The 22,262-nt window shown below is 38.3% G+C and overlaps 1 protein-coding gene and 1 long non-coding RNA gene across 2 annotated transcripts in view; one reads left to right on the top strand and one right to left on the bottom strand.

Annotated features, from left to right (window-relative positions):
• Positions 1 to 1,816: 1,816 nt before the first annotated feature.
• PSMA1 (proteasome 20S subunit alpha 1) lies at positions 1,817 to 14,782 on the bottom strand. The gene is made up of 10 exons (XM_081545077.1): positions 14,700 to 14,782; positions 13,307 to 13,351; positions 12,926 to 13,027; positions 12,703 to 12,806; positions 10,717 to 10,805; positions 10,023 to 10,093; positions 9,761 to 9,890; positions 7,295 to 7,374; positions 3,336 to 3,446; positions 1,817 to 2,184 (listed from the first exon to the last, which is right to left on the bottom strand). The coding sequence occupies exons 1-10, from the start codon at positions 14,700 to 14,702 to the stop codon at positions 2,128 to 2,130; spliced, it is 792 nt and encodes a 263-aa protein (XP_081401203.1). The 5' UTR covers positions 14,703 to 14,782; the 3' UTR covers positions 1,817 to 2,127.
• A 160-nt stretch (positions 14,783 to 14,942) lies between these two features.
• LOC145527326 (uncharacterized) overlaps positions 14,943 to 22,262 on the top strand; it is a 46,958-nt gene continuing 39,638 nt past the window's right edge. The window contains exons 1-2 of the long non-coding RNA XR_014069666.1: positions 14,943 to 15,096; positions 20,902 to 20,990. This is a non-coding gene — a long non-coding RNA (uncharacterized LOC145527326). The remainder of the gene's footprint in view (positions 15,097 to 20,901; positions 20,991 to 22,262) is intronic.

Here is a 22,262-nt window from a genome sequence, read left to right as displayed (position 1 = left end):
CTCAGAAAATAACTCCTTTGGGCTTATGAGCAGTAAAATTCTAAATTATGGGCTTTGTTTTTTATTTTTTGGCTGTGCCACAGGGTTTGTGGGATGTTAGTTCCCTAACCAGAGACTGAACCTGTATCCCCTACAGGGGAAGTGTGGAGGCCTAACCAGAGGACCTCCAGGGAAGTCCCTGACTTTGATTTTTTAAAACCGATTTCCTCTTAATTTCATTTTGTATGATCGAAGATAAAAATTGTACTGCAGTATTTACATACACAGTTCATAGGAATAATGGAACGAGGCTAAAGATTATGCTAAAGTAGGGCTGGGCAGGATATGAGGAAATGATGGCTTGAGATTAAAATTTCCCTTTTGCTATTTTTATTGACTATGCCAAAGCCTTTGACTGTGTGGATCACAACAAACTGTGGAAAATTCTTAGAGATGGGAATACCAGACCACCTGACCTGCCTCCTGAGAAATCTGTATGCAGGTCAAGAAGTAATAGTTAGAACTGGACATGGAACAACAGACTGGTTCCAAATCGGGAAAAGGAGTATGTCAAGGCTGTATATCATCACCCTGCTTATTCAACTTATATGCAGAGTACATCATGCGAAATGCCAGGCTGGATGAAGCACAATCTGGAATCAAGATTGCCAGGAGAAATATCAATAACATCAGATATGCAGATGACACCACCCTTATGGCAGAAAAGTGAAGAGCCTCTTGATGAAAGTGAAAGAGGAGAGTGAAAAAGTTGGCTTAAAGCGCAACATTCAGAAAACTGAAATCATGGCATATGGTCCCATCACTTCATGGCAAATGGGGAAACAATGGAAACAGTGAGAGACTTTTGTTTTTTGGGGGGCTCCAAAATCACTGCAGATGGTGACTGCCACCGTGAAATTAAAAGACGCTTGCTCCTCGGAAGAAAAGCTATGACCAACCTACACAGCATATTAAAAAGCAGAGACATTACTTTGCCAACAAAGGTCCATCTAGTCAAAGCTATGGTTTTTCGAGTACTCATGTATGGATGTGAGAGTTGGACTCTAAAGAAAGCTGAGCACCGAAGAACTGATGCTCTTGAACTGTGGTGTTGGAGAAGACTCTTGAGAGTCCCTTGGACTGCAAGGAGATCAAACCAGTCTATCCTAAAGGAAATCAGTCCTGAATATTCATTGGAAGGACATGCTGAAGCTGAAACTCCAATACTTTGGCCACCTGATGCGAAGAACTGACTCACTGGAAAAGACCCTGATGCTAAGCAAGACTGAAGAAGGGAGAAGGGGATGACAGAGGATGAGTTGGTTGGATGGTATCACCAACTTGATGGACATGAATTTGAGCAAGTCCTGGGAGTTGGTGATAGATAGGGAGGCCTGCTGTGCTGCAGTCCATGGGGTCGAAGAGTTGGACATGACTGAGGACTGAACTGAAATGATTTTTGCAAAAATTCCCTACACTGAGACCACAGATACTACTACTGCCATCTGCTGGTTTTAAAGAAAAATCATTCCCATGTTAATAATCTTCCCACTATTATTAGAAAGTGGTTTTTTCTTAGGTTTTACTCAGAATCTCCAAGGTTAAACTCTAAAAATCTGTATTCTGGACCAAACCTCCACGGATTCTCATGCAGCCAGTCTGTTCGCTGGGGTATTAGTATAAGGCTGTTATATATAAGAGGTAATATTTTTCCTGTCACTAAAAATAAGGCAATTTAATTGGCAAACATAGTGACCACATATGATGATCACAGAGCTGTAACCTTAGACTACTATTTACAGTTGAAGCTACTTAAAAAGCAAAACCGGATACATCAGCAGGTGAAACAATTTTATTTCACAGTTGTCTTTAAAACCACAAAGACACTATGTTCTTCATATAAAAACATTAGTAGAGAGAACTATACTTTCTAGAAAATGATTATAGAGACCCTCTTAAGGAAAAATGAACCCAATTATATGGTTTTGGTGGCAGCTTAGGAAAAACTCACATCTGAACTGATTCCTAAAACATACCATTCTATCCCACCATTCTGCATCTTTTGGTTCAAAGTATAGATTATTGTCATCAGTATATGCTCCTGCACTCTTACATGTATGACAATACATATATAGACTGGTTTATTGTTTAATGTTCCATTGGTTCATCAGCCTTTTCTGCAGGTTCATCAGCAGGTTGAGTAGGCTTAAGAGAGGAAGAAAAAAGAAAGTATGTAAAAAGAACACTTAACCAATATACACTTTTACTCATAAATATTACATAATAAAAAGCAATGAACAATTTCAGCATTTCATCATATTTTGTTTTGCTCAAGAATAAAGGCTTTTCTTATCACTACTGGCCTTAAAAATAGAACCGGCACACTTCAGACATTCTTTTCCTCCTTAGCACTAATAAACACAGCAAAAATATTTTCCAACAAAGCAGCTGTGAGGTACTATGCTCCATTGTTCCCAACAGCAGTTAAATAATGCAAATCTTGCTGCTCCAAATAATACCAACATCTTTTTCAAGTTAAAAAAAGCATTCATGCTGTAGAAGAAATTTCTGCACAAGATACTTTTTTTCCCAATTACACAGCTATTAAATAAGCATCTATAAAAGCAAATGTGTATTCAAACTTTCGACAAAAAAGGCCAGTATTTAACCTGAGATTCACCAGTACTTCTTGATCCTTTTCTCAATATTTGTGAAGAGTCAACTTAGTTTCCCAAGCTGGTCACCAGTGAGTTTTCTCTCAGTCCCACCTCTGATAGAATCTTGGCTAGCCCTACGACTTGCTTTAACCAACAGAATGTAAAGAAGGAATGCTGTGCCAGTCCTGGGCCTCAGCCTTAAGAATGCCTGGCAGCCTGAGCTTTTGAGCTGTTGAACTTTTGCAACCTCCAAGTTGCTTCCTGCCAGAGTTACTCTGGTGAAGGAGAGGCCCTGACACTACATGGACAGAGGCCCAGCCACCCTTCTAGCTGTCCCTCCAAGATACCTAGCAAATGTGAGTAAAGAAGACACATAAGTAAAGCCATCTTGGATGTTCCAGCCTTACCCCCTCAACTAACTCCAATGTTTGAGACACCCGAAGTGACATGAGCCAAAGAACCATCTAGCTGAGCCCATCAACACACAGAACTGAGAAGCTACAATAGAGAACCAAATCACCCTTTTTGTGTTTTACGGAGATCACTGAACCCCTCAGTATTAGTTCTTAGTTTTCCTACTGCCACATGAATTATGAGCCTATCTCAATAATTAAAGACAAAAACAGTAGATTTACACAGTTGTAGTAGGAATAGCAATTTACAATACAATTAGTCTCTTGGTTATAATTAGTTATATACCTGTGCCTTTCTCTGCGGTCTTTCTTCCAGACCTTCCAGGAATGGAGACACATCATCATCATCATAAATCGTAAACTCCAAGTCTTTACCAACAATTCCAATGGAAACATTCTAAAGGGGAAAAAAAGGTAAAAATTAAAAATCAAGAGAATTTAGGTTGGAAATATGCTTATGATAAAATGAAAAAAAGCTGAATAAAAATTTATACAGCACTCGAAAGAGACAAAAAAAAAAAACTTAGGAAAAAAAAGAAGAAAACTAGTAAACTTTTGTAATCTGCAGATTTAATATTCACTTTTGATAACCACGAACAATCCTGAAGGTCTATGTTACCTAGAAATTTGCAACTTGGCTCACAGTCAGAATGTGAAGACTAGTGTGAGGGAACAAACCATTTGCTAGGAAGTAAGCCTTCATTCTTTATCATCTGAGAGGTAAAGCCTACGTTCTAAGAAATAAATTAAATCTGTTCCTTGTGTAAGTAAGTTAAGACATGATGGTTCTTAAGGAAATAAATTTTGGGTTCTAAAATATTGAGTTTAGGGGACTTAGAACTATGTTCTACATGGAAAAATTAAAAAGCAACTCTTAAAATGTTTAGTGAATGCTAACCAGTACAGTAGAGCTCCTGTAAGATTAAAATTTCAGTGAGAACTTGAGACATTAAGGATATATAGGGCATTCTCTATGATTCAGTAAAAATGTAAAATCAGAAAGCCAGATACCTGAGCCAACTTTTCCAAGGTGTAAATGCCAACAGTCAAACTGTACACCCCAAATTTAAAAGACAGTCATCTTGGAGTGATGGCATTATAGGTATTTTTAAAACAAACAAATAAAAACAATTTAATGTACTTTCCTAATTTTTTTGAAAGAAAATTATTTTTATGATAGGAAATGCTGTTTAAAAAGATTATGCAGGTTATAAAGTCTTCACACATATATTAACTATTAATTATCCAATCATAACAAAATGTATTTTATAATATGGTAACCGATCTCTCTAGTGATCATTAACCTCAAGGAGGCCTTTAGTTGTTGCTGTATTATATGAGTTTCTAGATCATTCAATCTCCCCTTCCCTAGACAACTCTTTCTAACATTCTCCATTTCTCTTGCAGCTCAAAACCTTGCTTCTATTCAACTGAGAAAACAGAAGCAATCAGAATAGAATGTTCATAAGCTCCCATAGTATCCACTCTTTCCTATATCTATGTCCCTAGATTCTCTCCCTCATGTTACTGGGAATGAAGAACCCCAGTCCTCTCTGAAGCCTACCTTTTCACCTGGGTGCTGTTGGTGATTGGTCCAGCAGTTCTTCTCATTTTTATCCTATATAGATGTTTTTATCTTTTTTTTTCTTAATAATGATGTTTAATCTACTTAGTGCACATCTTTACTTGTTTGTTTATTTATTTGTTTCTGCACTATGCAGCATGCAGGACCTTAGTTCTCCGACCAGAGATGGAATCCATGCCCCCTGCACTGGAGTGCAGTCTTAACCACTAGACCACCAGGGAAATTCCATAAATCTTTTTCTTGATACTGGATTATTCTTATAACCATGCACCAAACTATTGTAATCTCTGCCATCTTAAAAAACCAAAACAAAAACCCTTTTTTTTCACTACATTCTCTACCAACCACCACCCTCTTTCTCTGGACCCGTAACAGAAAGTCTCCTCTGAAGCTGCTGCTGCTGCTAAGTCGCTTCAGTCATGTCCAACTCTGTGTGACCCCATAGACGGCAGCCCACCAGGCTCCACCGTCCCTGGGATTCTCCAGGCAAGAATACTGGAGCGGGTTGCCATTTCCTTCTCCAGTGCATGAAAGGGAAAAGTGAAAGTGAAGTCGCTCAGTCGTGTCCGACTCTTAGCGACCCCATGGACTGCAGCCTACCAGGCTCCTCCATCCATGGGATTTTCCAGGCAAGAGTACTGGAGTGGGGTGCCATTGCCTTCTCCGCTCCTCTGAAGAGCAGTCTCCAATTTCTCTCATTTTCTCCTGACCCTACTCCTAGCACACTTTTCCCTTCCATTCCATTAAGACTGTTGAGTCAAGTTCCAGTAACATCACTGCTAATCTAAATGTTAATTCTCAGTCCACATCTTTCATGGTCTACTGGCAATGTTTCACTCTCTTCTCCTTAAAAGTCAGTTCACCTCTCTATTGGTGGGTTCTTCATTTGTTAGTTGTGGGTTCAACCAACCATGGATCAAAAATATTTGGGGAAAAAAATTTCAGAAAGTTCTGAACAGCAAAACTTAAATTTGCTGTGCCCTGGCAACTGTTTACACAGCACTTATATTGCAATTACAACTATTTACATGCATTTACATTGTATTAGGTGACACAGGTAACCTAGAGATAATTTCAGGTATACAGAGGATTGTGTATAGGCTATATGCAAGTATGACATCATTTTACATAAGGGACTTGAGCACCCTTGGATTTAGGGATCCATGGTAGGGGATTCTGGAACTAATCCCCCCACCACTGATTCCAATGGATGACTGCAGTTTCTTCATTTCCTTTTAAAGATGCCTCACTTTCCATGTTTTCCTCTTACCTCCCTGGCATATTTCTCAGTCCCTTTTTGCTGATTCCTACTCTCACCTTCTAATCTCTAAAGGATAGAGTACCCTTGACCAAGTCTTCAAACTTGTCTTCAAACTTAATCTAATCTTTCAGAAATCTAATCCCGGCCAGTCTCTAAATACCATTTTTACACAAAGACTTCAAAACTTCAGTTCTAGGATAAACCAATTTCCACCAAACTCTAGGGGATGAACAGCCAATAATCACTTATTCTGTATCACCAAATGGACAAACAAGAGGCATTTCAAATTTTGTATGTCCTAAACTAACTGCCTGATCTTCCTCTATAACCTTAACCCCAAAATCTGTTCCTCCAAATGTCTCATCCATCTCAGTAAATCCTAAGTCTATCCTTCCTCTAATCAGGCAAAAACACTAAAGGCATTTTTTAAACTCACACTCCACAACCAATTCGTTAGCAAACCTTTCTGGTTCTAATTTCAAAACATATGCAAAATCGAACCACTTCTCATCATCTCCAACTCTATGACTCTGCTCTAATCTACCACAGTCTATCACTTGAATTACTGGAACAGCCTTGAAACTATTTCCACCCATGCCCCCACTCAAAATGGCAACTAGAGTGACTTTTAAAATCTAAATCAAGCCACAGCATTTATTGCTCTGCTCAAACTCAGAGTAAAATCCAAAGTACCTACAATGTTTACAGGACATATGCTATGTGGCCTCCATTATCTCTCTGACTTTATTCCTTCTTCTCTTGATTACTGACTCCAATACAACTGGCCTCCTTATGTTGAATACTAGGAACATTCTGAACTCAAGGCCCCATATGCATAGCTCACTGACTCACTCAACTCACTTTCTCAGTGAGACCATCTTTCACCACTCTACGTTAAATTATACCCACAATGCCTCCTTCTTATACCCTATAGGCCATTCTTTCTCCTTTTAAACCTGTTTTATTTTTTCTAAGCATTTATCACATTCTAATATCCTAAATAATCTACTTGTGGGTACACTGTCTCTCTTTGCCCACTTGGATGTATATCCCAGGCATGCCAAGATATTTGTTGTATGCACTATATTTTCTCAGTACCTACTGCCTGCATGTGATTGGTGCTCAATGCATATTAAAAATACAAAGACAGTCCTATCTCTTGATGAAAGACATTCCACAACAGAATTATATGTTTTATTGCTTTATACCAAAAAGAAGTGTTTCAAAATCATTTCAAAATCAGTCATTTAGTGAATACCTTAAAAGAGAAAGAATGAGCTGAGGAAACCATCTTGCAAATTAAAGAACTGTAAGTATACACACTTCTATTACTTACATTTGTATAATAAATGATTAAACTATAATGTAAGTATCCCCAATTGGAAAATGTGGTATTTACCTTTGTAGTTAGGTCTTGTTCTGCAGGAAGGGTTTCCCGTAAGGCACGCAGACCATGCTTAACCAGTTCATTCAAATTGCCTAAATATAATAAATTAACAATTATTTCTTAATTCTATTTTCATGATAGGCTTCCTTTATTTATTTGTCAGGTCTATACTCTGAAATCATGGTTTTAGTCACACACTAAATATATCATAATAAAAAAAAGTCTAATGTTTAGCCATATAATCTAATAATCTATTATTAGATGGCTATTGTTTTATTTAATGAGAATACATAATTTTTGTTACTAAACTTATCCTTTTCTTATGCTAAGTTAAATTAAAATCCTGATACAAATCAGGATTTTACAGCTCAAAGTTTTGTAAAATGTACTCTGTGAAATGTTTGTCACTGTATTTGCTCTTTACAAGAGTCTCCAATTGCTTGTATGTAGTCAGTAGTGTCCTGTTACCAAAACTATACAAAGCTACCAAAAGAAAGTAAAACTACAGATCAGTATCCCTGATTAACAAACACACAAAAACCTCAACAGAATATCAGCAAACTAAATCCAGCAATGTTTATATGTTTCCATAAACATTTTACATATATAAAATTTATGTTATACATCATGACCAAGAAGGATTTGTCCCAGGAATGCAAAGCTGGCTGAACATTCAAAAGTCAATGAATGCTAGGCAGAACACTCAATGACATAAATCAAAGCAAGATCCTCTATGACCCACCTCCTAGTGTAACAGAAATAAAAACAAAAGTAAACAAGGGGGACCTGATTAAACTTAAAAGCTTTCTGCACAGCAAAGGAAACTATAAGCAAAGTGAAAAGACAACCCTCAGAATGGGAGAAAATAATAGCAAATGAAACAACTGACAAAGATTAATTTCCAAAATATATAAGCAGCTCATACAACTCAATGCCAGAAAAACAAACAACCCAATCAAAAAGTGGGAAAAAGACTTAAACAGACATTTCTCCAAAGAAGACATACAGATGGCTAACAAACACAGGAAAAGATGCTCAACATCGCTCATTATTAGAGAAATGCAAATTAAAACTACAATGAGATATCACCTCACACGGATCAGAATGGCCATCATCAAAAAATCTACAAACAATAAATGCTAGAGAGGGTGTGGAGAAAAGGGAATATTCTTGCACTGTTGGTGGGAATGTAAATTGATACAGCCACTATGGAAGACGGTATGGAGATTCCTTAAAAAACTAGGAATAAAACCACTATATGACCCAGCAATCCCACTCCTAGGCATATAACCTGAGGAAACCAAAATTGAAAAAGACATATGTATTCCATTGTTCACTGCAGCACTATTTACAATAGCTAGAACATGGAAGCAACCTAGATGTCCACTGACAGAAGAACAGATAAAGAAGTTGTGGTATACATACACAATGGAATATTACTCAGCCATAAAAAGAACAAATTTGAGTCCGTTCTGATGAGGTGGATGAACCTAGAACCTATTATACGAGTGAAGTGAGTCAGAAAGAGAAAGATAAATATTGTATTCTAACGCATATATACAGAATTTAGAAAAATGGTACTGAAGAATTTATTTTCAGGGCAGCAATGGAGAAACAGACTTATGGACATGAGGAAAAGGGAGGAGAGGGTGAGATGTATGGAAAGAGTTAACATGGCAACTTACATTACCATATGTAAAATAGATAGCCAATGAGAATTTGCTGTATGGCTCAGGAAACTCAAACAGGGGCTCTATATCAATCTAGAGGGGTGGGATCGGGTGGGAGATGGGAGGGAGGTTCAAAAGGGAGGGGATATATGTATACCTATGGTTGATTCATGTTGAGGTTTGACAGAAAACAACAAAATTCTGTAAAGCAACTATCCTTCAGTAGAAAAATAAATTAAAAAAAAAAGTCAACGAATGCAATACACTACAATAGAATGTTGGGGGGGGGGTGGCGGTGGATACATGATTACCTTAACAGATGCATAAAAAGCATGTATTAAAATCCAAGACCCTTGCATAAGCAAACCATTTGAAAACCTGCCTTATTATCATGTTACATCTTTTACTTTTCTTTCTCACAACTAAACTGATTTATTTATTCATGGACTACTTATTGCAGAAATGTCTATGTGGCTAAAAATAAGAATCACAGAAAAATAAAAGCTGTAAACAGAATTTACAACTAGTAACTAGTACAGTGGCTCTCAACTCTGGCTGGGACAAAACTTCAGACCAAATGAATCAAGAATCTCCAAGGTAAGGAATACATAGTTATATTTTGAAAAAGTTCTACCACTGACTGAAACCACCCTGGTAGCCAGAGAAAGTAAAAACTAGTATATATGGCAGAAATAATATACACTTCATGGGCTTAATATTTTTAAGAAAAGTATATCTTTTTTCATGTAGGATACTGTGTTTATTCACTATATAAAGACTAGGAGGGCAAAAAAGAAAAATCACTTACACTCCATAAACTCTGACATATGTCTCTCCAAGTAAGTACGAGCTGATTGAGATCGGGCTCCAATGGACATAGCTCTGCAGTCAAAATAGTTAGCAGATGGACAAGTTTGGAAAATGTGAGGACCCATATCCTACAAATAGAAGAAAAATTGAGCATAATTTTTGACTGCATAATTCTTGACTCTCATTGAGCTAAAAATTAGAAAATTTGTTAGTTTCAAACAAAAAAATCATTAGAATATAACAATACTCTATGAACTTACATCATAACCAGCAATGAGCAGCCCAACACCATATGGTCTCCGGCCATATCGCTGCGTTGGTATCTGGGTTTCTTAAACTAGTTAAAGAGTTTGTTCTAACAAGAAGTAAAGTACTATCTTTAATTTCAAATTAAACATTATCAACAAAGAGTTCTGGTTTTTTAAGTTGCTGCATAATCCACTACCCCAAGAAGAAAATAAAACAAATATTTCTTTGGCTTAGTGTTAAAAGATGTTTGACTACCCACCAAACCCAAAGTGAGTGCTAGCAAGATGATCGTATCTGGTATAGAGAATTTCATTCATTTTGGATATAAGGGGCAAGGATTTGGGGGGAATATGTAGAACCACCAATAAAGAAACATTAAATCTCTTCTAAAATTGATGCTCAGTTTTTCTGAAACTGGGCTTATCTATATCTGGAACATATTAATTGCTTATCTATAAGGACTGATAAAAAGAACAACCCAACTCATTTAGAATCTATTCTTCCATAGTAAAACTCCCTACAACTCTCCTCCTAAAGACGTTAAGCATTCTGTTACTGAAAAGTGACTAAACTTAAAGTTTGCACAATCTAACCTATGTTATATATTATCATATTCCTAATAAGTAACATAACAGTTAAGTATCAAGACTCTTTAAAGTCTACATCCATAAATGCTACAATAAATGCATACATAAAAAAGGATACTGCTTCCAATTAGAGATACAAGACGAGACACAGGAAGAGGTCTGTCAAATACAAATCTGGAATCCAAACACTCCTGGCGCATAAAATTGCTGAAAAAGAAACACGAAAAACTGGTAATTTCAAATCAGAGTCATTCTAATCAAATAAAGTAATTTGGTTTCTTTCTGCTTTCTTCCAGATGTTTACATGAATTACATCCATACAATGGAACCATAAATATATAATGACAAGGATGCATTCTTCTATCAAATCTCCTCTATATTTTAAATGTTCTATTATTGAAAGTGACTAACCTTAAAGTTTTCACAATTTTACCTAAGTTTGTGACTACATGTTTCTTAGCTCTAGATAACCTTTGCCTCAGAGCACTTTACAGAACAAAGAAAAGGCTGCACAATAGGAAAAGAGCAATCTCTCTTCTCTTACCCTTCCCACTGTCAACAAGACTGTCTTAATTCCATGTCTTGAGCTAGCAAAAAGAATAACTTGGCTTTTTTCCTTGAAAGCTGACAAAAATTTCCCCAGTAGAACAAACAGAAGAAACTGAATCCGAACTAGGGCCCTGTTAACATGTTCCTGTCAATGTTACTATCCACAGCAGTACTCTAGAGGAGACACTACACTGTTATGTCTCTTAAACCCGACAAGATGCAAACAAATGCAACACTGGGGAAAAGAAAACTCACACCGAACTATTAAAGCCAAGAGGATCAACTTTTCTTTCATATTGGTCTGTCTAGTTTATGTGTGTGTCACATCTGATGATCAAATGCTGGCTGTGGTAACCAAGCTAGTTTTTCACTACTTTCACTTAAGTCCATTTCCCAAGGCTGTCTAACACTGCATTGCTCAACATGGCAGGTACTAATAACATATGACTAGTAAGCGCTGAAAAAGTGGCTTATCTGAATTAAGATGTATCTTCAGTACAAAATATACATGAATTTTCAAAGATTTAGTGCAAAAACAATGTAAACTAGCTCATTAATAAAGCTTTTACATGATTACATTTGAAATGACAATATTTTTGAAAGATTGGGTTAAGTAAAATGTTTGACAATGCAACATATATTTTCAACAGCTAACAGAAAACAGTAATGCAGTCGCTATATTGCTGACCTAAGAGAGCAGGGAACTCACCAAATAACTTGAAAATTTTAAACATCAGCATTATTAATTGTCCTTGGTGTTTATATTCCTTTCTTAATTAAATCACAGACAAGAGATTACTCATGGCTAACTACCTCCCACTTACCAACACATACACTGAAAGATGCTGTATGAAGTGTTCTACATGTTAGGCTATTTATCAATAACCTTAGAAAAAAATACTAAAAAAATTGAGAGTTTGAGTAATTAGAGCAATATCAGATTGAGTGTTAAAAGTGGGAACTAAAGACTGTGTGATCCCAAAGCCCCAGCTCTTCATCTGGACTAAGCCTCTCAACTGGAAATAATCTTTATCCACTCCCCCCAGAAATATACCTGTTGCTCTCCACTTTCTACCTTGTATTACAGATACTGTACTAGATTTTAAGCTCCTAGAAGATGAGATCTATGTCTGATTCACCTTTGTATACTCTTTCTATCCAGTATTGAGCTTTGCAAAAAATAAACGTCAAATGAATACTGGTGTATTAAAGACAGCAAGGGTGGTTCAGCTGATCCTTCAGAAACCAGAAACCTGAAGTGTCAAGCTCTTTTCAGATCTAACATCAAACTATATATACTGAGTTAACAAGTAATACATTATTCAATGACTTCTAAAAAGCATTAATGTTAATATGGTTAATCCTATTAATTATTGCTACAGCGATCAAGAAATGAAATACTTAGTAACTGTGCCTGAATCCATTAAGGTATTAACAATCTTAACATATAAATACTCTGGCAGACAACTTCCTAAAATATCTGGATCTTTTCTAGAAATGTAATCAATTATGAATCAAAAGTGATGTTTCTTTTGTTTTCCAGGATCATACTCACCATAACAGTCGAGCATCAGCAGTAAGTCCCGCAATTGAGATACCAATATGGTTATCAACATGGAGAATTTTTTTCTGATGAGCTGCAAGTTCTGACTGTGCTCTCTAAATAGAAACATCATTTAAGACAAAAGTGTAAGTTTATAATTTTATTATTTATATAGTGAAACTAACATTTTACAGTGTTTTCTAAAGGAGGAAGATATATTTATTGCTTTGCTTACCTTCAGTGCAACCAACACTGCATGAGTTTTTGATTTCAGACCAACTGTGGCTGAACCTTGTTTGACAGCTTCCATTGCATATTCAATTTGATGAATTCTGCCCTAAAATGAAAAAAAAACCAACACCAACACACCTTAGAGTCATTACAAGACCCTTTTATATATTTAAAATAATTTAGCGATCCCAAATCTCAAGTGAGCACAGTTACATCTCAAATGCTGTTTCTGAAAACTAGAAGACTGACTTTAATGATAAACTTAGGTTTCAGGAACGTCTAAAATGATTATACTCCATTTTCTCACTTCCTACAATCCCATTAGCTTCTAAACACATTGCAGTCACCAAAAGTCACTTCACAGGAATAATATAAAACATTTTACCTGGGGGCTCCAAACAGTGACATCATTGTCATACTGGTTGCGAAACTGAAAGTAAATGAAAAAAGACCTATTAAAACAAGAACATTACAAATTCAAAATCTTAACAAGCTCCATCAACAAAGCATGTTCTCCCATCTCTCTCCATCCAGCATTAGCGAAAAGCTGTTACTGCAGTTTCATCGGAAGATTACTACTGTAATCAGTTGCAAACCAATTTTACATTTATAAGGAGCTGGGGGAAGGGAGTGGGGTGCAGATCTAGATGGTACCTAGCTTCCCAACCAGTCTTGCAGTTCTAACACTGTTCATAGTACTTGCTTTGGGTTCAGTCAATTACTAAAGGTCCTATGTGTCCACTTTCCTTGCTATCTTTGCTTATGTTCTTCCCTTATACCAGACTCTAATAAGTGGTCAAAAGCATTACCTTTTCTTAAATTAGCTCAAATATCTACCTCTTGAAATCTTCTCCGTTTTTTCTCCCTAAATCTCAAAACATACTCCCGCCAGTTCCTTATTTACACTTGCTTTTCTGCCTCATACTACGATTTGGGATATGTCTGATTTATCTTTGAACCTTCACTTAAAATATTCATATGTAAAGGCACATACTGAACGTGCCTTTCATTCATTCATATTGAACACAAGAATGTCCCCAGGAAGTCAGAAGTGGACACAAACTGCCACAACAACAGACCCATTAGTGCTTTAAAGACGGTATTAAAACAAGTCCATCAGCCCAGTACTTGGGAGACTAATCATGGGGGTGAGAAGGCTGAGCGCTGGAATGGCAGGCACAGGCCTGGAATCCCTGAGCTCTATATTATAACCCTATTTCATCACTAATATCAGCTTCGGTTCACTCATTTGTAATATTAGGTGACTAGACAAACTGATTGAAAAGGGCTTTGTCTGACAGAGTTCTAAGAGAAAGACTGCAGATGGACCCGCCAAGAAAATGAACGCGGTCCAGGCAGAGCAACCCAAACTCTGGAATCAAGTCCGCACTTGGCAGTACAAGGAAGTCTGAAGTTAAACCCCTATTTTTCCTTTCTCCCACACAGAGCATTAGGGCCCTCTCTGGGCCGCTCGGAATCTACTCGACTGAAGGAACCTGAGGAGCGAAACCGGCTGGTAGACCGAGAAGGTACTGTTCAAGGCCCGGTGAAAAGCGAAACAAACCCCAAGGAAAGGTCGCACCGGCAGCACAGACTACCGACCTCCACTCTCCCGGCCAGGCCGGAGATGCTGAATCACCGCCTGAACCATCCCGTCGGCTACGGTTCCCAAGTCTCATGGCCCCGGACCGCTCTAAGGAAGGGATGAGAAGAAGCTCCCCAACCCCCAGCCAGCGGACCTCTTCCCCAACTCAACCTAAGCTCGGACTCCAACGTACCATGGTTCCGGCGCGAGCCTGGCTTCGGCCTCCTGCAAACCTGCGGATGGAGCAGCACTGCCGAAGCTTCCGCTCGGCGATCTACAGAGAAGGCTGCGGACTTTGATGGCGGCGGCGCAGGGTAGAATAGTTTATTCCAGAGACATCGATAGGCTTCCCTCGCTTCCCCGCCCTCAAAGCCCTCAGGCGGCTCAGAAGTGGGAGGGGCCTGGGAAGCTCGAGGAACTGAGATTGGCTGGAAACCTTGGGCCAGGAGTCCCCGCGGGAGCTGGGAGGTGCAGGGCTGCAGCTACCAAGTACCCCTTCTTGGGTTCTTGGAGAAGTTACCTGCGTGTTGCTGACTCCCGGCAGTTTCTCACCGGCCTGGCCAGATGCACCCGAGACTACGGGTGATCGGGTGTGTGGCTCAGACTCCCCTTGAGCGATATATGAGATGTGGTGTAATGTGAGACGAACGATACTGAAAGAAAGGCCACAAATAATGGTCCGTTTTTGTGCCAACCCAGTATTCTTGCCTGGAAAATCCCATGGACAGAGGAGCCTGGTAGGCTACAGTCCATGGGGTCGCAAAGAGTCGGACACGACTGAGCGATTTCACTTTCATTTTCACTCTGTGCCAACCATCCTCTCCCTCGATCTTGTTTGTGAACATGCTTTTCTTTCTACTTTGAAATCCTTTCTCTTACTCCTTGGAGAACTTTTCTTTCAAAGATTTGTTATCATAGATCACTTTTTAACATTATTATTGGTTTCACCCCAAGAGACTTTACACACTTGAGGGCGCCAGTGTCTTTTTGTACCTTCAAAACCAAGCACGATGCTGAAAGATTAGGCAACTAAGGAAAAAGGTGGACATTTTCCTCCAAGACACGTATTTTCTCTTTTGTGAGCATCTTTTAGTAAATCCTCAAATGAAATAGTTTAGGACAGTTATGCAATCAGCTGCCAACCTAACATTTACCGACTGCCAATGATGATTTGAAGTGAAGTGAAGTGAAGTCGCTCAGTCGTGTTCGACTCTGCGACCCCATGGATTATACAGTCCATGGGATTCTCTAGGCCAGAATACTGGAGTGGGTAGCCTTTCCCTGCTCCAGGGGATCGTTTCAACCCAGGGATCGAACCCGGGTCTCCTGCATTGCAGGCGGATTCTGTACCAACTGAGCCACGAATGATGACATTTTCTTTATAAAAAAGAAAGGATGGATACCCAGAGTCAGATAAGGAAGAGTTGAGAGGGTCCTTAAGTATCTAAGCTTTGCAGATGAAGAGACTCAGCTCACTTAAGTGATTTGCTCAAGTTCCCAGCAATTTAGTATCAGACTCTTTTTTTAAACCTTGTCACTTATATATTTTTGACATTTTTTCATGTTAAACATTTTCTAGGTTAAACATGATTCCCTAGTATTATGCATTGGATATTTTATTTACCCAAATTCCTAATGTTTAATATTTAGGTTACCCCTCTCCCAAGCGGCTCATTTATGACATATCTTTTGTGTACACATCTGTACTCCATATTTGAGAATAAATTCCTGAAAATGGAATTGTAGGGTCAAATGAAATGGATATTTCTAAGGCTTTTATAAAAAGTACTAAATTGCTCTGCAGAAATGTTTTACCAAATGTATTCTCAGCCGTTGTATATGGGTGATCCCCTTCTTAAATTCACCAATATTGCTTGTTGTCATTTTTCAGAATCACTGTAAATTTAGTAGATTAAATTAAAAGATTGCTTTCTTTTGTTTTCCTAGCATCTAGCATAATGCCTACCACATATTAAGAGCTTAATAAATAATGTTAAATGAGTGAATAATGAATGTTGAATGGATGCTTAAAATTACTATTTCGCACATAAAAATTTTGACAGTTCTTTTCTACATATTTCTCTGTATTGACATGCCTCACATATATGTATTACATAACTTTTCAGCAAGCAAAATAATGATAAACTCTTCTATAGTAGATATAAAAAGTATGGTCATCATTCATATTCATAATTTAAAATAATTGTATAGTGTTCTGTTGTGTGGAAATACAATAATTTACATAACTCTGGGCTTCCCTGGTGGCTCAGTTACTGGTAAAGAATCTGCTGCAATGCAGGAGACCTGGTTCAGTAGCTGCTTGGGGAAGAGTCCCTGGAGAAGGAAATGTCAACCCACTCCAGTGTTCTTGCCTGGGAAATCCCCTGGAGAGAGGAGTCTGGTGGGCTACAGTCCACTGGGTCGCAAGAGTCGGACATGACTTAGCGACTAAACCACCACTCACAGCCACCATGGGTGGGAAATTAAATTATTTCCAAGTTTTTGCTACTGTAAAAATACTATAATGAATATTCTTGTTCAGTTCAGTTCAGTCGCTCAGTTGTGTCCGACTCTTTGCAACCCCATGGACTGCAGCACACCAGGCTTCCCTGTCCATCACCAACTCCTGGAATTTACTCAAACTCATGTCCATTGAGTCGGTGATGCCATCCAACCATCTCATCCTCTGTCATCCCCTTTTCCTCCAGCCTTCAATCTTTCCCAGAATCAGGGTCTTTCCAAATGAGTTAGCTCTTTGCATCAGGTGGCCAAAATATTGGAGTTTCAGCTTCAGCATCAGTCCTTCCAATGAATGTTCAGGACTGATTTCCTTTAGGATGGACTGGTTGGATCTCCTTGCAGTCCAAGGGACTCTCAAGAGTCTTCTCCAACACCACAGTTCAAAAGCATCAATTCTTCGGTGCTCAGCTTTCTTTATAGTCCACCTCTCACATCCATACATGATCATCCATACATGACTACTGGAAAAACCATAGCTTTGACTAGACAGACCTTTGTCGGCAAAGTAATGTCTCTGCTTTTTAATATACTGTCTAGGTTGGTCATAACTTTTCTTCCAAGGAGCAAGCGTCTTTTAATTTCATGGCGGCAGTCACCATCTGCAGTGATTTTGGAGCCCCAAAAAAGAAAGTCTGTCACTGTTTCCATTGTTTCCCCATCTATTTGACATGAAGTGATGGGACCAAATGCCATGATCTTAGTTTTCTGAATGTTGAGTTGTAAGCCAAATTTTCACTCTCCTCTTTCACTTTCATCAAGAGGCTCTTTAGTTCTTTTTCACTATCTGCCATAAGGGTGGTGTCATCTGCATATCTGAGGTTATCAATATTTCTCCCGGCAATCTTAATTCCAGCTTGTGCTTCATCCAGCCCAGCATTTCTCATGATATACTCTGCATATAAGTTAAATAAGTACGGTGACGATATATAGCCTTGACATACTTCTTTCTTGATTTGGAACCAATCTGTTGTTCTATGTCCAGTTCTAACTGTTGCTTCTTGTACATGCAAACATTTTGTGTAGTTTCCTGATTAACTCCTTATGATGAATTCATAGAAATAGAATTGCAGTTCGAAGGGAACCTAAATTTTCAATCATGATAAATCTTGCTAAATAGCAAAGAAGAAAAGTTATATTAATATATTTTCTAGAGTGCCCCTTCTCTCGTCTGCCAGCTCGAGCTTGCCATGCTTAAAGGGCAGTTGTTGACTTCCTTTCTATGTCCCAATCTAAAATCTCTCTCCATGCCCCTCCCACCACCACCACCAACTGAGTTGCCTTACTTCTCCCAAGATGAAATACGGGAAATGGCAAGAGAGTTCTTAACAAGACTAGTACAGACCTGTTGATTGCTCTCTGAGCTTAGCAGGTGTTTGCACTTCACTCGTTACTTTATGAGTTCTTTGGAAATATTTCCATCCCCAATGAACAAACGCTCAAATCTCTTACTTGCACTTGGGTAAATACATGTCATCTGGTCTAAAGCATCTAAGGTATACACCTCTAGCTTCTTTCCCTGGCAGATTCCTTATACTTCCACTTGACCCCTCTCTGGTAGCCCATATCTGACTCAAAAAAACACCCACAGAATGGCTTTACCTCACATTTCTGGGAGTACAGACATTGACCAAATTAAAAACTCATCTTCACAGCCAATCAAAATTTCTTGCTGCCTAGATTCCCCTAAAATGTTACCTCCAAGGAGACAGAGGATTTAAATGGCAGAGGTAAACAAATCACCTCTAAAGTCACCTGTGCCTAGAATTGTGAATATTATTAAGTATTAAGAATACTTAATAAATGTTCTGTAAGTATTGAATGAATGAGTTCCTCAGATATGAGCCAGACACTAATCCATTATGACCCCAGCCTAGGGGTCGTATATCTGATTTCCATTAAAGCCTCTTTCCCTAGGCATGCAGTAAGGAAGTCAGTAGACAATTAAAAGTGGCAAAAGCAGCCTTCCTCCTTTTTAAAATTTCTAATTTTCATGCTCTTCCACTTTACTGTGGAATGTGGGGATAGTTTACTTTCCTTAGAGCCTCAGCCAAAACTGAAACAGAAAGAATCCCATTTTAACATTCTGCTACACACATTAACAATAGTATTTATTTACTTACAGTTTGTCTCCATCTATTAAATCAAGCCTGCAGAGGACAGAAACTGTGTTATATTTCTCTTTGTATATATCTCTAATATGTCATACAAGCTAGGTACTCAATAAAGTTTAGAATTCATGGATGAATAAGAGTACTTTAGCAGTAGTGTGTTAGTCACTCAGGCATGTCTGACTCCTTGTGACCTCATGGACTGTAGACCACCAGGCTCCTCTGTCCATGGAATTCTCCAGACAAGAATACTGGAGTGGGTAGCCATTCCCTTCTCCAGGGGATCTTTCTGACCCAGGGTTCAAACCCAGGTCTCCCACGTTGCAGGTGGATTCTTTATCGTCTGAGCCACCAGGAAAGCAGTAATAATAATTTCAAATCTATTGCATATATTCCAGTTCAAAGACTGAAGTCCCAAACTCTATTTCTAGTACTCTTCTAGCAGAAATCTTTGCATTTGGAAATATTTATAGCAAAATTACAGAATTGCTTGCACTCTAATTTTACCATGCTAGATATTCTCTGCTGCCCCTACTTTGCCCTTTATGGGTTACTTCCCCAAGTTTCATTCCCTTCTGGCCTCTGGTTGAGCTCAGCTGATGGAGTGAGTGAGTGAAGTAAGTGAAAGCTGTCATGTCTGACTCTTTGCGATCCCATGGTCTATACAATCCATGGAATTCTACAGGCCAGAATACTGGTGTGAGTAGCCTTTCTCTTCTCCAGGGGTCTTCCCAACCAGGGATCGAACCGGGTCTCTTGCACTGCAGGCAGATTCTTTACCAACTGAACTATGAGGGAAGCTGATGGAGAGCACTAGCAAAAGATTAGAAGGCAGTAGGAGACAGAGGCCAGTGTATTTATTACTCTTTCTCCCTCCACGTTGGCCGCAGGCTGGCACTGGTACCACATCATCTCTTGCTGTTTCCTTGCTAACATTCTGATTATATTCTCTTCAGTTGCCCTTTTCAAGTGTGTCATCTGTTTCTTGCTGGAACCTCACAGATAGAATAATATTTTCGGTTTTTACAGGGTGCAGGAGGTATACAAAACTTTTTTTAATGTGAGAAAAAAATCTGTTGTCTTTTCTTGATATCTAGTTTTTGCTATATTTCTAGGCACATTAATATTCGTGGCTCTGAAATACCTGGAAAATAGAACCTAAAAGTATGACATATACCCTTTCCTATTTGCTCCCTACTCAAAAGTACAGGGGAAAAACTCAGCTTACAGTTGGTTTTATACTTTTCCAATAATAAGAGGAATAAACATTTGTTTTTATTTTTTTCAAATGCAAACAGTATGAGAAATAACCCCATTTAATCCATGAGGTAGAGAAAATTACTATTAGAAATTTAGTCATTTTTTGCCCTATAGAAATATCTATCAAAGAAGGGAGGGAAATTATCCTGATGACACATATTCCAATATTTATAATATGCATACATTGTCTCTGTGTGCATATGCATGTTGTGGAGTATGCCTCATTCCATAGAAAGAAATACTGCATTTTTTTTTTTTCAGGTCAACATGAGTCTAACTGAATTCCCATCCTACCATGCTGGTGGGAAAGTCAATCTCCATTGTTACTGAGCATTTCCTCTCCTTCAAGGATCGCACAAGTTTCTAGGGTCTTAATCATTGTTGAAATACCTGGAATTACCTCAGATTATTTGGTCATCCATCCATACTGATTTATTGCTGAGATTCCTTTTTGTGCCATCTTCCCTTCAGGTCTGTTGACTCCAATATTCTTTTTACCACCTTTAGAACTCCAGAATCTGGAAACAAGTCAGTGAATTTGCCATCCACTGCACCTGGGTGCAGGATTCCTCTCTGAGATTTTGTCACAGAGTAAGGTAGGAGTCTTAGCTGTTCACTCAACTTACAGGCTTCCATCTCCTAAATCTTGAGGAATCTCTCTTCCATGTCACCCTCAAAGGCATTTCTTTCTTTTTTTTTTCCCCTTCTCATTTCAAAAGACAGAGTGAGCCTTTGTTGTCTCCATGCAGCTTTTGCTGTTTGGCTTACAGGAATCTGGGGTCTGGATACCTGCTTGGATGTGGTCAAGAAGTAGGGGTTCGATCCTTGGTGGGGGAAGTTCCACATGCCACACCGTGCTGCCAAGAAAAAGAAAAGAAGCAAGGGGATAGGAGAAAACATAGAATCAGACCTCAACAAAATAAACTGCCACAGAAATTTGTATCCAATTATATATGTTTATTTTTAACCTGCTTTTTAATTTGCACATGACACCACAAACATTTCTTCATGTCACATGCTTTTAAATGTCTGTATAACCATAAAGTATTCCATCATATGAATGCATCATAATTTATTTAACCAACATTTGATAGACTTTTAGATGGCTCACTCTGAAGGTAGCCTTCTCTGTATCCACTACGACTTTTTAACTTTTTAAAAAATAGATTCTCAGAAGTTAAAGCTCTCTTCTGGTAATAGCTAAAACTTGGAATATAGCAAATTGAAATTAAAAAACAGTTTAGAAGAATAATACTTTAGAATTCTATCTAAAGTGTATAATACAATTTCCCCCTCAGTGTGTGCGACCAAAAGAGAGGCCTGTACAAAAGCCATTGGCATACTTGAGTTATTTAGAAAACTTTTTTTTCCGGAAATTAAGCAATTTTTACAGAATGTCATCTGGACAGTTGAGTAACAATGAATGTTACATGTCCATAGGAAAGTTTCAACTTGGCTCATATTCAAATTTACTTTTGTTTAATTCTAAAAAATCCTGAAGTGACCAATAATGGTCTTTAAACAGAAAAGTAATGTGCTTTTCTGGCCTATTCTTTCTGCAAAATACCCTTACTGATCAATTTTGCACCTGCTGGTTAAAAATCAGGATATACCCTGAGCCAAATCCTTAAATCATGCTTAAAGGAGCTAAAAAGTCATTGGAACCCCAAGAGACCAAAATATTTTTTCTCTTGGTCCACAAGTGCTGCTCTGATACAAGGGCTGCTCGGAATGATCGAGACAGTCACCTTCAACTTGCAAAGCCATCAATGTATTCATAGAAAGGAATTATGGAAAGGACAAGTCTTAGAGTCAGATAGTTCTCTTTCATTCAACAAATATTTGTCGTTACAGTATATGCCAAGCAT

Source organism: Giraffa tippelskirchi, chromosome 11 (assembly GCF_054371585.1).
Source record: "Giraffa tippelskirchi isolate mGirTip1 chromosome 11, T2T-mGirTip1v1.2.pri, whole genome shotgun sequence".
NCBI classification, from domain to species: Eukaryota; Metazoa; Chordata; class Mammalia; order Artiodactyla; family Giraffidae; genus Giraffa; species Giraffa tippelskirchi.
The sequence above is the reverse complement of the archived record's forward strand: the minus strand, read 5'-3'. Positions and strand labels throughout refer to the sequence as shown.

What these genes read in the sequence shown, in the direction of transcription:
- PSMA1 (XM_081545077.1), bottom strand. An exon ending in CAGTGTTGGTTGCACTGAAG is followed by an intron (nt 12,807 to 12,925) that starts GTAAGCAAAGCA and finishes GTTTCTATTTAG; the next exon opens with AGAGCACAGTCAGAACTTGC. An exon ending in GACCGCAGAGAAAGGCACAG is followed by an intron (nt 2,185 to 3,335) that starts GTATATAACTAA and finishes TCCTCTCTTAAG; the next exon opens with CCTACTCAACCTGCTGATGA.